Below are 18,664 nucleotides of genomic sequence, written 5' to 3' on the forward strand. Positions count from 1 at the left end.
TGTAAAATCCAAATTGCAATGATGATGTAAGCTTGTTGTTGACTTTCCTAGTCTGAATGACTGAGCAAAGGATGGGGGGGGGGGGGGTGTCATTAATCCACAGCTAGTGGTGACTTGCCAAGAGAAAATGAGGTGTAGTGGGGGATGGGCGACAAGGCTCTGTTATGACTGATTCATGATACATAAACTTCTGAACGTCAGACTTTTAGTTCTCCTCATTTTCTTCTGTCTTCGTTCGTTTTAAAGAAACGCTGCTTCATTTTTTCCCCTTCTTTGAACGTGTTTAATGTACCATGAATTAATATTTAATTAACGCTTTCAGCTTGTGCTAAACACATGCAGGTGCTTGGTGGCCTTTTAAAACTAGGCTAGAGATACCAATAAATAGTTTTGTCCTCTGTAAATCAAGTACTTAACGTTATCCTTAATACTGACCGACGATATTGTAAACATATACTGTTCCCTGCTGCCACCACGGGTTAATAATCTTTCAAATGGGCTTTAGAGTCTGTCTGACGCTCTGAAATAACAGTAGTTACAAGCAGCCCATTTTAGCATGACAGGTCACTCCGCTGTGTGTCTGAAGCCGTTGCTGGGCTCTTACCGCCGGGTTTTAGCTTTAATATTATAACCTCACCATAGTTCATCTATGCGCTAAAGGGAGCAACCCTGCAATGGATTAAAGCGACAACATGGTCTGACTTGAGCGTCAAAGTGAATGGAAGATACCGTCTGTTGGAAGTTTTAACCCAAGTAGGTATGACATTGTAGCTACACTGTCATTAGCATAGCATGCTAGGTTTATCCAGTTAGCCAGCTAGCTTGTTGGCAAGTCCACGAGAGTAGCAGCCTGACGACCTTTTGGTTCAAGGCAGGAATTTATGTTAGAGAGGTATTCAAATGACGGTAATTAGTAGTAATAACGCAATAAAAATAACAAGCACAAATGCGAAGTTATTACAATAGGCACGGGACGCAAATGCCTGCATCAAAATAAGTAAGCCGTTCCCCGCCTTGACTGACTGGCATGTGTGTTGACGGGTACAACCAGCGCCATGCCGAACTGATTACACACGCATGGTAGCCAGTGAGCTAAGGTTACACGGCTTTACACTACCGCTGTGATTACTTTAGTTTCCGAAACAACTGAGTTGCAGTGGGTTTTTTTTTTTTTTTTTTTTGAACAGCAGGCAGCTCCAGATATTCCACGTTGTTTGTCTGTTTATTTATAGAATGGCCGTGATACTCCCATTTCACCTCGAACTGGGCTGGTCCGCCTGATGTCCACCCTCAAGTTAGTTTAGCTCCTTTTGCTAGGAGTTTTTAACAAGTATAAGCATTTGCACAAGCACAGGTGCGTCTTTATGAATGTAAAAATTACCATATTCAAATGTTTTGGGTTTTTTTAAAGTATATTTTTGAAAGCTAAACTCATCCATATGCACTTATGTTAATTTAGATAATTATAATTTAAAGCTAATGAGAACCCCATATACAATTTCTTTAAAACTTTGAATAGTATGTCAAACAAACAAAAAGTGAAAAAGGTATTTTTGACACAGAAATGTAACGTTATCGCAGAGATTAGGATGTAGAAATCTGCTGACTGGACAGTTTCCCTTCGTGGTCGCCGAGACGCTCCGCAACCGCACAGCTGTGAGGTTTTAGAGATGAGGCGGACAACAGGAAGTCTGCTCTGGTATTGATAGCACCATGTGAACGAAATCTGTGCCGGGTGTTTCCCTGGTGTAAACATTTTGAAGACATTGAAGGCAAACGAGCTCCGGAGGCCAAACAAGATTTACAGTTTACACCTCGGCGTCTTTCTCTTCTTGGTGATTGATGTAAATCCTGTGACTGGTTGGTTCCACAAACCATCCATCATCATCTTCATCACTAACAAGCCAAATGTGGTTATCAAAACAATCTGGACTTCCTGAACACCTTCAGCTGCAGAATTTTTCATCATAGTTTAATTTTAGTTTTTTGTGGTGACTTTTTGTCTAATTATGTTTAATTTGTTTTAATTAGAGTGGGTTTAGTGGTTTTTATTAATTAAATAGATTTTTAGTTTTTATTAGTTGGAGAAGACATCTTTTTCATTCTTTGGTTAATTTCCAGGTGCAGAACATATTCATTTGATTAGAAACTGTGTTCCAATGACGCTCATCTGTCAGATTAAAGTACCTTTTTGAAGATAACCTTTAAGCTGGTATTAAATATACTTTTCAGTGAACCCCATTTTCTGTTAGAAATGGTTTTTAATTTTTCTGACATAATTTTCTGGTCTAAAATGTCACATTTTCATGATTATGACCGGAAAATCTTGATAGTTAGCAGAAACGAAGGCTTGAAAACATCAATTTAATGTATATAAACTTCATTTAGTGACGGAGTTACTGAAATAAATGAACTTTTCAATCGTACAAGATGTCACTGTGCGTATACAAGGCAATGGTTATTTCTCAAAGATCTAAGCTGACTGTTATTTTTGCAGAACGTCTCTATGATAAAACAGGACATTAAGAAGAACATTTGAAGGGAATGGTGTAATATGCAAATATCAATACAATTACCTAGTATACAAAAAACAGTTTTTACACTTTTCCTCACAATGGACAGCAGCCTTATGTCTTTGAGTAAAACTAATAAAATCTGTGCAGATAATCCTTGTTACTATAGAACTCAGTTAAAAGTAAGAAGAAACTTTTGTTTTCTTTTCTGATTTGGTTTGTTTTCTAAATGATCTTTTCCCAGGATATTCCAAGATCTCAGCTTTCTGCCCTCTAGAGACAAGGTCACCGTAAAACAGACAAACCACGTTTTAGGGGAATATTTTGCAAATATAATTTATTAAATAGCTATGCTCTACTAATGTACTGTCGCCCTACTAACCTGAGAAGTTGTCTTGCTGCGTCAATTTTCTGAAAAACACCAGTTTGAAAGACTCAAAGTGACACTGCAGAGTGCAAATATGGAGTATTTGAAGGTTCATGAAGTTGACGGTGAACACTCAGGGTCCGTTTTTGTTCTCTATTTCAGGGTCCAGAGACGAGGCGGCCATCATGTGCAACTGAAGACGTCTTGATGATCACATGGGTACTGTATTGATGACCACATTCCTGTTAGGAGTTGAGAAAAGAAACACTGAATTGATTCTGTACATGCAGCCGGGACATTTTGTGTCATTTGTTTTCCAAATCCCAAAATTCATGGCTTTGAAACTCAACTGAGGTAATTGACCTCATACTTTAGCCATCAGTCAGCATAATTCTGGCTCCGTATTTGACCACTCTGAATTTAAATTGGTTGGTTTTCTGCCTGTTGATTGGAGGTTTCATAATTTGATTCACTTTGTGCAATGCACCTGTACCACTGGTAGCAAAATTGGCCGAAAACCTGCAGCTGTGAATGCAACAGACTGTGATTCTGGAGTCCATTCATTCTGTCAGGTGGATTAAATACAAACATGTCTGACTATAGAAAACTGTGGATCATATACCGCCAGTTATTGACAAAATGTGAAAAAGTTAGAGGGATGTGAATACTTTTACAGGTCATTAAGGGTGCATTCACACCGGCCCTGTTTGGTCTGCTTTTTTCGAATTCTAGAGGTGTGAATGTGAGTGTGGACTAAAAACATAAACTCCGGTTTACTTAAAAACACAGGTCTCGGTTTGGTTGAAGTGAACTCCGGTGCGGCTCAAATTCATATGTGAATCCCAAGTGGACTGGAGACCTCTCCAAAAGCAGGAAGCAGACTATAATGCAAGGCATTCTGGGTAAATACAATGAGAGTCTAGTGCCAGTGGGAGAAATTGCTTATGGTTTTTTACCAAAAACAAAAGAAAAATTCTACAACCACTAAAATCTGACGCTATTGCATTTTTGTTTTCATGTTGTGAAGAAGGAAGTTGCATTCAATTCTTCTTCAGTGGTTATTGGTGTGGCGCCCCCACAGGTGATGGGGTGAACAATTTTTTTCAAAGTGTTTTATTTATTTGACAGAGTGAGGTGTGAAAGGGAATTACAGTAGCTGAAAATAAACCAGATGTTGCCATTTTGGTCCCCAATGGAACAGAGTCTACTGAACTGTCAGGTGTGAAAATGCCCTAAGAAGCCAAGATCTTATTTTTATTTTCAAACCTGATAGTCCAGGAAACTCTGTTCCATTGGGGACAAAATTGCAGCTTTCGTAACATTTTCAGGTGCTGTGGTTCTCTTTCACACAACAAACTAATTGAAAAACTGTTCCCCTCCACACCTGTGGTGGCGCTGCATCAAGAACTACTGAAGGAAACGACATGAAAACCTCTGAAGAAGACACAGAGCACAACTTCCTTCTTCACAAAATGCAAGCAAATATGGAGAAGTTTCAGATTCTAGTGGTTGGAGGATTTCTCTTTTGCCTTTGGTTAAAAAAAACAACAAAAAAACAGAACAGAACACAAGTTATTTCTCCCTCCAACGCTAGACTCTTATGTTTGCTTTGATTGTATTTACCCAGAATGCCTTGCGTTACAGTCCACTTCCTGCTTTTGAAGCAGTCTCCGGTCTGCTTGGTGTTCACATATGAATTCAAACCACACCAGAGTTCCCTTCAACCGCACCGTGGTCGAGGTTTTTAGTCGGGCCAGAGTTTGCTTTTTTAAATCAGAGTTTGATTACGAATTCACACCTACCCAAATGAACCGGACATTATAGGCAAACGGACTGGAGTTGGATTAAAGCGGACTGAACTGGACTGGTGTGAATGCATATAGGATCAAATACTGAGTTCCATCTCTGCCACAGCTTGTGTTGTGTCGAATTACCTGAAATCTGCTGAGTCGTAGTGTTGAGGCTCAGTAACCAGCTGGACTCTCTGACCGCCTGCTTCACGGCTTCCTGGAGGCCTTTTCCTCTATTCCAGGCCTCCAGGGTTAGCTGGCGTTGAACGTCAGCCTTTAGGGACGCAGCAGAAGACGTGTTGACTCTTTCAGCGGGCTGGCAGAATGCAAACAGTGGACATTCTGTCCTTTTTCCACTCTTCTTGTTTATTCCGACATTTCCATTTAAACAGCATAGGTTCTGCCAGAACAGGAATAGAGCACAAACACAAGCTGTGCAGGAATCACTTCCAGATGTAGGTTAATGAGTGGAAACCGGTGGGCCTGGCTTCAGCGACGAGGCATGTGCCTTGAGTGAAAGTAGGGTGGAAACAGAAAATATCATTCCAGGTTGAGATTTTTCTAAAGTTTTACAGTTTCATTCGCTTCTGTTCGTGTTTTACAGGCTACTGACCTGTGCTGACCCGATGGTTTAATCAGCAGGACTAAAAATGAGCATCAGCAGCGATGAGGTCAACTTCCTGGTTTACAGATACCTACAAGAGTCAGGTACAGCTGCTTTCTGTGCCATCAGAAAACCTTGTGGAGTCGATTTAAAATGATTTGACAGCCGCTGCTACAGCTAACCTTCGGACACTCTGCTAATGAGCTTCCGTTCTACTTTCCGATTTTTCCCACCATCCTCCAGGCTTCTCCCACTCAGCATTCACCTTTGGCATAGAGAGCCACATCAGCCAGTCGAACATCAATGGAGCCCTGGTGCCCCCTGCTGCCCTCATCTCCATCATCCAGAAGGGCCTGCAGTATGTGGAGGCCGAAGTCAGCATCAACGAGGTCCGCTTCCTTTTAATTAGGAGATAAACCTCCATCGTCGTTTCGCTTCTTTTCCCGACGTCCGTCCTTCTACGGACGACGACGCTCTGCGGTGTGAATGTGAAGTTTGTTGTCTCTGTCCAGGACGGGACCCTGTTTGACGGACGGCCCATCGAGTCACTGTCTCTGATTGACGCCGTCATGCCAGATGTGGTCCAGACCCGGCAGCAGGCCTACAGAGACAAACTGGCTCAGCAGGCGGCAGCGGCGGGCAGCAGCAGCAGCACGGGGCTACAGGGAGGTTCCAAGAACGGGGACGGAGGACCCGCTAACGGAGAGGAAAACGGATCACATGCCTTAGCCAGTAAGCTAACTCCACACACACCATGCTGCTCCTTGTGTGATTTGTAGGGAATTTAGGATAAGCTAAGATAAAAGTGCACTGAGAAATCAGTGAGGAAGCTTTTTTCTACTCAGGGTGTCTGTGCATCCTTATAAAGTCTTAAATTCATGTATCTAAAATTAAGACCTTAAGATGTCTTAAAGGAACAGTATTCTGTAAGATCAACTTTTTTGACATTACAATGTTATTCCCTCATTAAAACACATCTGGAGTGTTGCTTTGATTCTTTCATGCATGCTTGATAAATCTTTTAATCTCCATGGCAACCATTCAGCTGTGCAAAACGCCTGATCGACCTTAGCCCTGCTTTCGAGGTGTAGCTCCTCCTCTGAGCTGCAGTTTCCAAGCTTCTGCGTCACAGAGGCTCCCTCCCTTGCAGCTCCCCTACTCAGCTCCTTCAGACTAGCCAGCAGCAATTAGCTGCTAGTGGAACTGCACCATGTGTTGTTTTTGTGTTGTCTTTCTCTTTCTCATTGTTTTTTCAATGTCACATGCTGCTTTTATTTTAATTATGTGAAGCACTTTGAAATGCCTTGCTGCTGAAATGTGCTATACAAATAAAATTTGATTGATTGATTGATTTTTTCCCCATTCTGCTGAGTTATTATAGGATTTACTTCTTAGACTGATAAAAATGTCTTAATGACTTCCAGAAGGTGAAGTTTCAGAATGAAGAGCTTCTTAAAGAGACAGAGGCAGAATTGCAAGGCATTAAATTATAAAATCAAATTTATTTTACATAATGTTTGATATATACAGAATTTTCACATCAACTCAAGGTGACATAGTTACTTGATTGTGTTATATAATGGTGCTGTGTCTCAAAAATACAGACCGCTCCTTTAAATTCATAAATAAAATGGTATACTTGCATATGTGGTTTTTTTCCCCCGTGAGACAAAATATCAAGTCATAGATCCAAGACAATTTCACAAGTGCTAAACAAAAGTTGTTACCATGACAACTCTGACCGATCCTGGAGTCATATTAAAGCCCTTTGTGATACTCACTCTCAAAATGGGCATCCTGCATGTTCCCCTAATCTAAATCCCAGAGCAGACGCTCGCTTCATGGAAACAAGTTATTGTGGTGAACAGGAAGAGCACCGCTTTGTTTTGATAGTTTGTCTTTTTTTTTTTTTTCTTCCAGATGCGTGAACACAAGTATGTCATTTTTTATTCAAGTAAAATTGAAATAATCTAAAATCAGTATCAGTAGCTCAATGCTGAAACACCAGAGTTTAGCCTCAAAACCTGGAATGTTTGCTGGTCTGACTGTTTATTTGTGCCTTAGCCAGTGAATCCTTGGTTTGACTGTGTTCCCTTCCCTCTGCTGTAGATAACCACTCAGAGATGATGGAGGTGGACCGGGATGTGGAGTTCCCCCAGAGCAAAGCCATGGTCCTGCGAGGCCACGAGTCGGAGGTTTTTATCTGTGCCTGGAACCCGGTGAACGACCTCCTCGCCTCCGGGTCAGCACCGCCTTTCTGTGTGTGGAACGTGTTTCAGAGCGGTCGTGGCATCTTTAATCAATTTTCTCAGAAAAACTTAATCCATCTTCTGTAGAAATCAAGTGATACAGGTGTTTTTTGTTGTTGTTTTTTTTCCAACCAATGGCAGTTATTTTTGCGTCAGTCTAACCAATCCCCATTATGTGCTACCAAATTTTTTGAGCTGAATCTTGAAACCGATGTTGCTTTTTCTAGGGAAGCATTGATCCGCTTTTTTCACTTCCTTTATCGGCCGATACCAATCCGATACAGAAAAACAGCTGGATGGACTTAAAATGTTTATTTTTTTAAAAACACAGACATAAATATACTGAATTACAATTTAATTACATAACTTTGCACCAGTAAAGACACTTAAATACACCAATAAATTCACAAGCTTGGTCAGACATGTAAATAACTTTCATTTGTTCAGTCAGTTCAATTAATGAAGTGTAATATAGAATAAACAATCCCAATCTTGAATCTTTTTCAATATCAAAACCGATACACATATTAATATCAGATCAGTGCATCTCTAGCCTTTTCTTCCTCCATTACATGATAAAAATGAAACAATGGTAACAAATGTTACACAAGTCTCAATTTAACCATAAAAGAGAGACATTAACAAAGCAAACAAAACATTTTAACAGTGGATGGAACATTTACTGTCGTTTCTTCCCACTTATGCTGAGACAAAGAGACTATCAAAGGGCATGTAGAGCTAAATTAGACAGCTAAAAATACATTAAAAGTAGTTGAAAGCATACACTTGTCGATGCAAGAAAATAAATTTGCAAATATCCGTCCAAAATATCGGTCGACCACTAATCTTCTTTTTTCTACATTGAAACACGCAGAAGGATGTTGACAATTAATCCTTTTTCTACATGTCTGCATACTGCTGCTAATGGAAATGATCCTGATCTGATGGGGTTTTATTTCGCTACCATAGCAACACTTTAATGTACGAGGTTGATATCCCAGTGAAAGATGTGGCAGCAGAAATCACACCTCGTCTTCAACGCTGCAGTTTACAGCGGCTCTGATCCGTCTACATGTTTTTCTGCATGTTTTCTTTTCATCACACACCCCGTCGCTGGAGGAAAATGCTGTTTCTCTTTACTCCCATTTAATGAAGAAGTCAGAGTCACCCATTGTGTTGTTCTGAGTCATAACGCCCACCGTTTTGAATCTGCTGCTCTGCGTTTACGTCCCTGGGCTCGTTATCGCGGCTCCACGGAGATTAAAACAGAATTAAAAACAGACACTGTTAAATAAGCACGCCCTGTAAAAGTATGCATACGGTGAAAAAACAATGACAATTCACATAGAACGCTAAATACGCAGGGGGGAAAAAAAGGCCTTGATTAACCGAATAAATTACTTTTTTTTTTTTGTTTTGTAAAACATCCTTCCTTTTTGCTGATCCAGGTCAGGAGACTCGACGGCACGGATCTGGAACCTGAGTGAGAACAGCACGGGGGGGTCCACCCAGCTGGTTCTGAGGCACTGCATACGGGAGGGCGGCCAGGACGTCCCCAGCAACAAGGACGTCACCTCCCTGGACTGGAATGTGAGTGTGTGGAGTCTAACCTAGAAATGTTTCTAGATCTGGACAGGCATCGCCGAAGGCCTTCCATCTAGTCACAACATTCTTTATTTTCCCACAAGAAAAGTAACGTTTTCTTCTTCTCAATTTTTAAGTAGCATAACATAAATATTTTTGTTTTTTTATTATTATTATCATCATTTGTTTTTATTCATTTATTTATTTTTTTAATTAATTTAGTTTTTATTTTTAAACAAATACATATTTTGTCTTATTCTTTAATCTATTTTTCATCATCTTAATTTATTTTTAATTTCTGTATTTATTCTTTATTTTTGAAATGCAAGTATTTAGTATTTTTTTATTCATTTATTATTTTTAGTCATAAAAAAGCAACAAAAAATTTTCATACTTTTTGTTTTATATTTTTTATAATTTTTATTCATTTGTAATGCTCAAATTTATTTTTGTACTTATAAAACAGACATATATTTGGTCTTAAAGTGAGCTTCACTTGAAGACTGTAATAGTGAGATAAAATGAAATCTAATAACCCTGGAGCCCTGAGGAAAAGAGTAAGAGGTGAATATTTGGATGAATATTACAATGAGAGCTTTATTTTAGTTTTGAAATTTGGGTCCAACTTTATTTACTAGACCAACAGAAACTAGAGTGCAGTCGTAAGTTGAATTTATTCCTGTTTGGATTTTTACCACCGTTGTCGTCTTCGACAGCAAACATGTTGAAGATGACAATGACCGAAACAGAACAGTTTGAGTGATGGAAAAGTAGCCCTGCATGTCAGTTCAAGCACGCCATCCCAAACTGTAACATATGGTGGTGGCAGCATCATGCTGTGGGCATGGAGAAGCTGCTCATACCTGATGGGAAAATGGGCAGAGCTAAATACAGAGCAACCCTGGGAGGAAATGTGGAGGCTCTTCTTCCAGCAGAACAATAACCTTAAGCAAAACTGAATGGTTCAGATCAGAGCATAGTCGGATGTAAGAATGGCCTAGTCAAAGTCCAGACCTAAGTTGGTATTATGAAAAAAGCTTGAGCTGCTTTGTGATGAACAAATGGCAGAAATGTCACTATTTGCAGCAAAATTCAGGTCACACTAAAGACAGTTTTTACTACAAGACATCTTTATGGACTGGTTTAAGTTCATCATTAAAAACAAACAAACAAACAATAAAAACAGAAAAATAAAGTTCTTTGGTCGAGGGGTGTGAATACTTTTACAAAGTGTTGTGTAATAGTTTATTTGTCAATCTAACCTGTAAAGGTTGTGGAAATTCCCTACAGTTATCAGCAGGTCAGGGATCAGCCACAAAACTGCAATCGGTGCATCCCTGTTGACGTAATGTCATTCTTCCAACAAAACAAATACTTATTATTCTACTAAGGTCACGCACAGCATAAGATAAGAGCTGATGTTTTCCTCTTAAAGTCTCACATGAAAAAAACAATAAAGTCATTAATTATGAAGATGAAACCCATTTAAATGGCAGTGAAGCTAACAAGAATCGCACCTCTCTTCTAGAGTGAGGGCACATTACTGGCCACCGGCTCATATGACGGCTTCGCCCGGATATGGACGAAAGACGGTAACACACACACACACACACACACACACACACACACACACACACACACACACACACACACACACACACACACACACACACACACACACACACACACACAGCTTTAATCACACTACAGCTGCACAAAACACACCTCGTTTATCTCCTTCCCGGAGTCGTCTGATTGTTGTGCTCTTCAGGAAACCTGGCCAGTACTTTGGGTCAGCACAAAGGGCCCATATTTGCACTCAAGTGGAACAAAAAAGGCAACTTCATCCTCAGCGCCGGAGTAGATAAGGTAAGGCTTATTGATTTTCAGCTGGGGTTTGGCTGCGTGCCATATTTTTGGGTTTCAAGCTTTAAATTGATTGTTCTTGGGTTCTTGGCTCTGTTTTCTAAATCTGAAGCAGAAAAGCTGTTTTAAAGTGAAGATGGCTGCACTTCCATTTACAAACGTGCAATTAAGAATAACAAATATAAAGACAGGGAAAGCGTTCTGTCCAGATTTCTGACGAATCGAGGATGGGATCACGTATTAGCTTCTTGTGTTTCTGAAGAGTAAGAAATGCATCAATCAATGAGTAAACACTGCCATCTAGTGTACTAAAGCGTAACAGCACGTTAACTCTATATTAGGCAGTGCTGGTAAGAGATTCTTATGAACAGAAATAAAACAGTTTCATTGTAATTGCATCCAAATTAAAACAAAAATGCATAACATGATCTCATGATCTGTTCTTAGAAATATAAAAGCAATTTTTAAAATTTTACTGTTAAATCCATATAGCAGATCGTTAGTTGTAATGTTATGTATTAACTGTTAAGTATATAATTAATTTCAAAGAATACACTCCTGTTGTGCAGGATTATGTTATAATAACTAACAAATAAGCCGTTACTTAAAAAAAGAAAACATATTGTTTCTTGGTCCTAGTCGCTTCTTAAGGACCTCCGTCCTCTAGCAGTCTTTCAGTGCAACACCAAAGGGAAATGCAGGTTGCAGAAATGTCAGCTCATGCTACCAAAAAAGAAAATATTGATTCAAAATGTGGAGTTAATAGCCAATTATTAGCTTTTTGTGCTCACCAGCGTTTCATTTTGTAGAATGTTTTTAGTTTTGGTAACTCTAGGCCGTTAAAAACGTCATCAATGTTCTCCTCACTTGCAGCAGAGGGTTGAGTGTATAATCATTGATAAAAGCAGCATTCTTTAATTCCTCTCCTATATTATTAGATGTTAGGATTCCTCATCTTGTACATCATATTTTCCATATGTTGTTTGCACAGATTGTAGACATGTTTCATGTTGTTGTTTACAACATGAAACAAGTCTGAAAACGTATTAAAAGGTCAATTTAAGGGTTTTATGAATCAATATCAAGCCACTCAGAATTTCTTTTAAACCCAGCTCTATTTCCAATGTGCATATATCATCTTATTTCACCTTGTATTTTCTTAATTTCTTTTCTTATGAGCATTTTACTTTTTGGTCTGTCAGTTTTGTCCCTCTGCACTTTTTCATGTACGATGCCCAAAAAAATGCCTCCCACCCACGCTCTCCTTCCCCCCCGCACCGCTTTTAACGTATCCAACTAGATTTTTGGTGAAATTCTCGAAAATCTTTCATATCACTGCAGTTTTTCTGTTGTCTCATTCAGAAAACATAAATTAAATTTCCATAAAGTCTTTGTTTCACTTTTCAAATTGGGAAGGTAATGGAACTCTCTCTCTGTCTCCGTCTCTCTCTCCACACAGACAACAATTATCTGGGACGCACACACAGGGGAAGCAAAGCAGCAGTTTCCTTTCCACTCAGGTGAGTGACAACAGCTAGCCGCTTTTTTTCACTCCACTTTTCATGTAGTACTCTCATTTTTAGGCAGATGTTACCCTACATGTTAGAATTTGAGTTTCTCCCTATCATCAGGTGTTTTTACAGCCAGACGGTTGTGTTTGATGTCGTTGCTAAGATAATCTTCTCACAGGTCACTGAGCTCTGACCGCTGCAGGTTAGAATAACAACATTTTATATCCAGATCATGACTTCCATGTGTTTGTGTGTTTATGTGCCAATAGCACCAGCTCTGGACGTGGACTGGCAGAACAACAACACGTTTGCCTCCTGCAGCACAGACATGTGCATCCACGTGTGTAAGCTGGGTCAGGACAGACCCGTCAAGACTTTCCAGGGACACTCGGTACGACGGCCGTCACAGTCTTCACTCACACGGCACACACGGTGGAAACGCCGCGTCTGCTCAAGAATGTTCACCCTCAGATTTCAAACCAAAAGCTTTCAGAATGTCAAACTAACTCTAACGTCAGATAGAGATAACAGTGGGTGAAAAACCAATCGCCCACATTGTTAAAGGTTCAGTATGTCACTTTTATACAAAATATTTTTATTACATATTTGTTAAAACTGTTGCCATGTTGTGACGGTGTAATATGAGGCAGATGATCTGTGAAAATATCGATCTCCTTCCACCTCCTTTCAGCTACTGTTGCTATTTGAAGAAATGCACCAGTCCCGGTCAAAAACAGCCAATCAGAGCCAGGAGGAAGGCCTTAGTGCTGTCAATCATCCTCATGTGCTCACTGCTAAAATGAGCTGATGGTGGAGAAACAACTTACTTATAGGAAAATTGTTTGTCTGCCGTCGCTAGTTGCCATGCCTAACTAGCTTTAGCATTTATGACTGGCTGTGCCAGCTGCAGCTTAGCAGAGAGCAAGAGCCACACAAGATTGTGATTGTCAGCACTAAGACCCGCCTCTTGGCTCTGATTGGTTGTTTCTAGTTAGCACTGGAAGAAGGCAGAGGAGCTCCCTTTTTTTTTTCCCTCCAGATTATCCATCTCATACCAAACTGTCACCACATATAGTGACAGATTCAATAACTCTGGAAAAACATATAGAATTTTTTTTTATTTTTATTTTTATAAAAGTCAAATCCTGCAGCTTTAAGTCATGATATAACTGTGATTAAACACAAAGGCTGAGCTTAGTGTCACAGGCTTGATATATAATATATAGATATAATGAATCAAGAACCTTCCTGTTACTGTCCAGTAACAGGAAGTTTGGCTAAGCTGCAATAAAAGCAGGATTGCAGTGGACAAATAAAGCTTTTGCTCTAAAATAGCTGGTGTCTTTTTTCTCCATCATCTCTAATTCTTATCACATGTTCTTTATTTTAATTTAAATCATGCTCATGTAGAATGAAGTGAATGCCATAAAGTGGGATCCCACGGGCAGCTTGCTGGCCTCCTGCTCAGACGACATGACGCTCAAGGTCAGCAGTCTGTATTCCAGCATGTTTGTTAATGTACCACATGTCAAATTCAGAGATTTATTCAAGTTATTGGCGCCGATCCTTCTGCTGTAGATCTGGAGCATGAAGCAGGATTCGTGTGTCCATGACCTCCAGGCCCATAGTAAAGAAATCTACACCATCAAATGGAGCCCCACGGGCCCTGGGACCAACAATCCCAGTGCAAACCTCATGCTGGCCAGGTACGAGTTCAGAGACAATGACTTTTTTCTTGTTTTGTTTTTTTCTACCCCAATAAGGCTCTCGTTACGCCACATATCATTTTTACTGTTAAAAAAATCGGCCGAGATGTATTTAAATCAATAAAAACTATTTGTTGGTTCTCTATTAATAACTTTAATCACATTTTCTACTTTTTGTCTTTTTTTTTTAAAGAATAAACTAAATTTTGTTTCCCTGCAACAGTTCAAAATATAAGGATAATACATCACTCAATACTAAAATTTTCTTCATTTTTGGAAAAATTGAACATGATTTAAAAGTCTGTATAAATACTGCAAGAAATTTACACTATGTATGTTTGATCACCATTTATCAAAAGTTCAGTTGTTAAATTGGATACAAGAAATGGCAAAAAGGTGTGTAGGTGCATATATTTTGATTTAATTTGATTTATTGTCAATTAAAATATCAAACAAGCACCCGTTTAATCTTATTTAACTCTTCTATTGTGTGTAATTGATGTTTTAAGTATTTCCCAAAGAAAATACATTAATGTCTTCTGCCAACAGAATAAATTGTAGCAGCTTAGACACTTCCCTGATATCATTAATATACAAAAGAAACAACAGTGGTCCAAGTGCTAAACCTTGTGGAGCCGTTTGAGCTTCTGATGGGGATGCAGCACAAAACTGCAGAGTGTTTAACTGAAGCAGAAGGATCGTTAGCAGTGTGGTTGGTCGATCACTGTGTGGAAAGGCTAGAAATATATATATATATATATATATATATATATATATATATATATATATATATATATATATATATATATATATATATATATATAATATGACATTGGTGCAAAATTTTAAATCGGTGCATCTCAAGTATTAATTGAATGTTTTATTTTATGATTTCTAGAGATGCACCAGTTACAGTTTTCTGACCAATCATTAAACTTTCAAAAACCTGACCTGCCGATTTTTTAAAATTATTATAACTGACACTGTCAGGTGTTAAACCTCTACAAATTTGAAAGGTCAAAATTTACTTCCAATCTTCCAGTCTTATTTTATTGAAAAATGCTATTCAACACCATGATGCATCGGTACACCCATAACCATTTGGTGTTTCTGGTCATTAGTTATTTATATTTTTTGCAGCACATACCTTCATATTTGTGACTCTGTGTCCGCTTTTCCTTCCCTTGAAGCGCGTCGTTCGACTCGACTGTGCGCCTGTGGGACGTGGAGCGTGGGGTGTGTATTCACACACTGACCCGCCACCAGGAGCCCGTCTACAGCGTAGCCTTCAGTCCGGATGGCACGCACCTGGCCAGCGGCTCCTTCGACAAGTGTGTCCACATCTGGAATACTCAGGTCTGGAAAAAAAAAAACTGTGCTTTACTCACAGATAGAAGCTGAAATATGTCAAAAGTACACACTGGTCTAAGAAAACTTTCTATGCGTCTGCAGACGGGTGCTTTAGTTCACAGCTACCGGGGGACCGGTGGGATCTTTGAGGTGTGCTGGAACGCCACAGGGGACAGAGTAGGAGCGAGCGCGTCAGACGGATCGGTGAGTTTTCTTTATTACTACGATTAGGATTCTGGGCATTCTCAAAATGAAACAGCCCTAAACCTGGGTTTAATGGAGAATATATATATATATATATATATATATATATATATATATATATATTTCAGTTCAACTAGATGGAGCCACTCCCTAAAGTTGTCACCCTGCAGATGCTGAATGTCAAAGGGTAGAGGAAAAAGAACACTCCCATCTAACCTTTTGTGGTTTCTGTTTCACAGGTTTGTGTGCTAGAGCTGAGGAAATGACATTTGTGTGTGGTGTAGCTGTGGACCGACTACGAATGTGTACATAGCCAAAAAGACTGTCCCTGCCTGTCCGCCACACTGCTGTCTGTCCCATCAGGGTCCGCTTCTTCGTGGACGTCCCACAGTTCATCACGCCTGTGCCGTACAGACGTAGGAAGAGCCTCCCCAACGTCACTTGGACCCCCCCAGTGGGTCAAACAAAACTCCAGCATCCTTCCGTCTTCTCATGTCCGTATTCGCTATATCAGAAGTGTACACATTTTTGATCTCTGTCGCTGCGTGCGTATCATACCTGTCAGAATCTGGCGGCCCACACAGAGCTAAATTTGGACCTCACTGGGTTTATCTTGTGACGTGAGAAGCTTATCTCCTTTCATCCACAGATCTACTCATTTCCTGTTGGTGACATATGCCAACTCCTTTTAATCCAAGGAATGTTCTTAAGTTGTCGCTGGTTTTAAAAGTGAGCAGAGCCTTGCAAAAGTATTCACATCTCTTCAATTTTTAAGTCGGAACCACAAACTTTCTATTTTATTGGGACTTTGTGTGATAGTCCTACACAAATAAGCAAATAGTGAAAAATATGGAAAACTGGACTGGTTATCATTGCAAACTAGTGTTAGCTTCGCCAAGTTGAATAAATAATACCAATGATTAAGTCTTTTCTCAGATTCCAAAATGGATTTAGGTCTGGGATTTGACTGGACCACTCTGGTAGTTGAACCTCGACCCCAATATCAAGTCTTTTTCACCAAGATTTGTAGCTCCATTCGTCCTCTGACCACCTTCTCTGTTTCTACAGAAAAAAATAATAAATGCATCGCCATCCCATGATGCTGCCACTACCACTTTTAACTATGAGGACAGGAAAGTGAGCCTGATCTGTTCCACATAGGTCAATCAGTTGGTTGTTATCCTGCCAATACTGGTTATTTTAAAGGCAGTTTTTATCAGAGTAAATGAGGCTGAATCCAAATACACACAGCAAAATTTTCCCCCCATTTTTCTTCCACTGCACAATTAAGCTGCACTTTATGTTGGCCCATCACATAAAACCCAATCACATACATGGTTTTACCATGACAGAAAGTTAAACAGCTTCAAGAGTTATGACTGCTTTTGCAAGTTACAGTATTTGGTAACCATCTTAGCTGTTTAAGGGGGGAACCGATTGTTGTTTTCTGGCTGATCACCAATATTTAAAAAGTTTGACCTGCTGATTCCGATTTTGGCCGATACTGATCAATTTATTTTTTTTGGTCCAAAAAAATTGGTAAATATAGCGACAAAGCTGCTAAGTTAGAGGTAGATGAAATCGGTCTCACTGGCCAACGCAAATTTAAGGAAGTCAGGCTCGCAAACTGACTATTGAAAACATCTAAGAGTTAATCTGAGCCATGCATCTGCTTCAGATGTGAGATAAAGTGATAAACCCGTTAGACACATGAATTTCGCTGACACAACCGTCTGGTAGTTGTAGCTGTGCTTCATTTCTCTCTTGGGGAAACCCAGATGGTGTTGTAACATTCGTTCTTTCCCTCACTTTCTTCTAAAAGGGCGTCTTCTCTTCTGCTAAAATGGCCGTACCCGGTCATCCCGACCTACGTACCACACTGCAGTCGACAATTGTTTCCCCGCATTATTACAAACACACAGGTGACAGACAGATGGCGATTTGCTTGCGGTGTTTAGGTTTTGCTTTTGAAGACAAGTTGGATGTTGATGAAGTGAACGTGCAGACAGACGTAGGCTGCTTCGTTGAATCTTATAAGATACCATTGCACCGTCATAGCTGCGACCAAAGCAGTAGGCGTTTGAAGTCGTTTTGCACTTTAGCCTAAAATGAGAGAAGATTCAATCCATCACAAACTTATCTTTAGAAGCAGGTTTATCGGTCATCTTCAACTCACATCAATCAAAAAGGACCCGTCAGCCGACCTGTTACACATCCGCCACAAAAAATGCTTGTACCTTTATTTGCTTTGATAAAGCCAGCAGTGTCTGACCTGGATCCCTCTGACAATGAAATGGTATTTTATCCCCGTTTGGTTTTGGGTGGGCAGGAACAGTACTAACACCGATCCTATGTTTGCTATGTCGGAAAGCCCTTGAAGGTTTTGTACTTTTGTAATTTTGATTCGTTTGTAGCCACGTACTCAAAACGATAAAAAGAAAAACAAAACAAAAAAAAAACACAGATGTAATTGTTGGTGTAATATAACACAGAACATGTAAATACCAATTTTCTGAAAAAAAATTTTTTTTGGGTGTCTTTCCACAGACCTATGTTGTACTTTGTCACGGTTGCAGCCTGCAGCCTCCTGATCAGACTGTTGGTATATCACTCAGATCTTAAGGTCTAGAATAAAATCTATTTTGATAATATCTGTGTGTTTTGTGACTTTGCTCCACACCAGAACAGACACAACTGCTAGAGATCAGTTCCACATGCGGTTTTATGCTCTGCTCACCAAGAGGTAGAGCGGAAGGAGCCGTGCCTGCTTAAGCTGCAGGAGTTCAGCAGCGATCTGAAATGGGGGGAAACATGCATTCTGTCACCACTGCATGTAACAGTCAGTCACTGCTATTGTGAAAAAAAGATCACACATTTCTCAAAAATGCCAGGCGCTTTGTTTCTGCCATCTCATCTGGTG

At 39.8% G+C, this 18,664-nt stretch overlaps 1 protein-coding gene and 1 long non-coding RNA gene across 3 annotated transcripts; one reads left to right on the plus strand and one right to left on the minus strand.

The window, feature by feature from the left end:
- Window positions 1–564: 564 nt before the first annotated feature.
- tbl1xr1b (TBL1X/Y related 1b) lies at window positions 565–18,395 on the plus strand. Of its 2 annotated transcripts, none has more exons than XM_088014997.1 (16): window positions 565–757; window positions 3,043–3,099; window positions 5,275–5,378; window positions 5,518–5,663; window positions 5,787–6,006; window positions 7,384–7,516; window positions 8,972–9,113; window positions 10,636–10,699; window positions 10,879–10,976; window positions 12,433–12,493; window positions 12,754–12,875; window positions 13,895–13,969; window positions 14,063–14,190; window positions 15,381–15,546; window positions 15,643–15,744; window positions 15,984–18,395. In XM_088014997.1, the coding sequence occupies exons 3-16, from the start codon at window positions 5,321–5,323 to the stop codon at window positions 16,008–16,010; spliced, it is 1,542 nt and encodes a 513-aa protein (XP_087871123.1). In that variant the 5' UTR covers window positions 565–757; window positions 3,043–3,099; window positions 5,275–5,320; the 3' UTR covers window positions 16,011–18,395. The 2 variants fall into 2 exon arrangements, with proteins under 2 accessions (XP_087871123.1, XP_087871122.1); XM_088014996.1 differs by having other exon boundaries at window positions 565–753.
- On the minus strand, window positions 2,708–5,100 carry LOC106920605 (uncharacterized). Its single transcript, XR_001418865.2, has 2 exons — window positions 4,815–5,100; window positions 2,708–3,122 (listed from the first exon to the last, which is right to left on the minus strand). It is a non-coding gene; the product is annotated as an uncharacterized LOC106920605 (long non-coding RNA).
- Window positions 18,396–18,664: the final 269 nt, after the last annotated feature.

Source organism: Poecilia mexicana, unplaced genomic scaffold (assembly GCF_051168715.1).
Source record: "Poecilia mexicana isolate PSO_F unplaced genomic scaffold, ASM5116871v1 scaffold_17, whole genome shotgun sequence".
Classification (NCBI taxonomy): Eukaryota; Metazoa; Chordata; class Actinopteri; order Cyprinodontiformes; family Poeciliidae; genus Poecilia; species Poecilia mexicana.

What these genes read in the sequence shown, in the direction of transcription:
- tbl1xr1b (XM_088014997.1), top strand. Translation starts at nt 5,321, where the DNA reads ATGAGCATCAGCAGCGATGAGGTCAACTTCCTGGTTTACAGATACCTA. An exon ending in AACGACCTCCTCGCCTCCGG is followed by an intron (nt 7,517 to 8,971) that starts GTCAGCACCGCC and finishes TTGCTGATCCAG; the next exon opens with GTCAGGAGACTCGACGGCAC. An exon ending in TCCACATCTGGAATACTCAG is followed by an intron (nt 15,547 to 15,642) that starts GTCTGGAAAAAA and finishes ATGCGTCTGCAG; the next exon opens with ACGGGTGCTTTAGTTCACAG.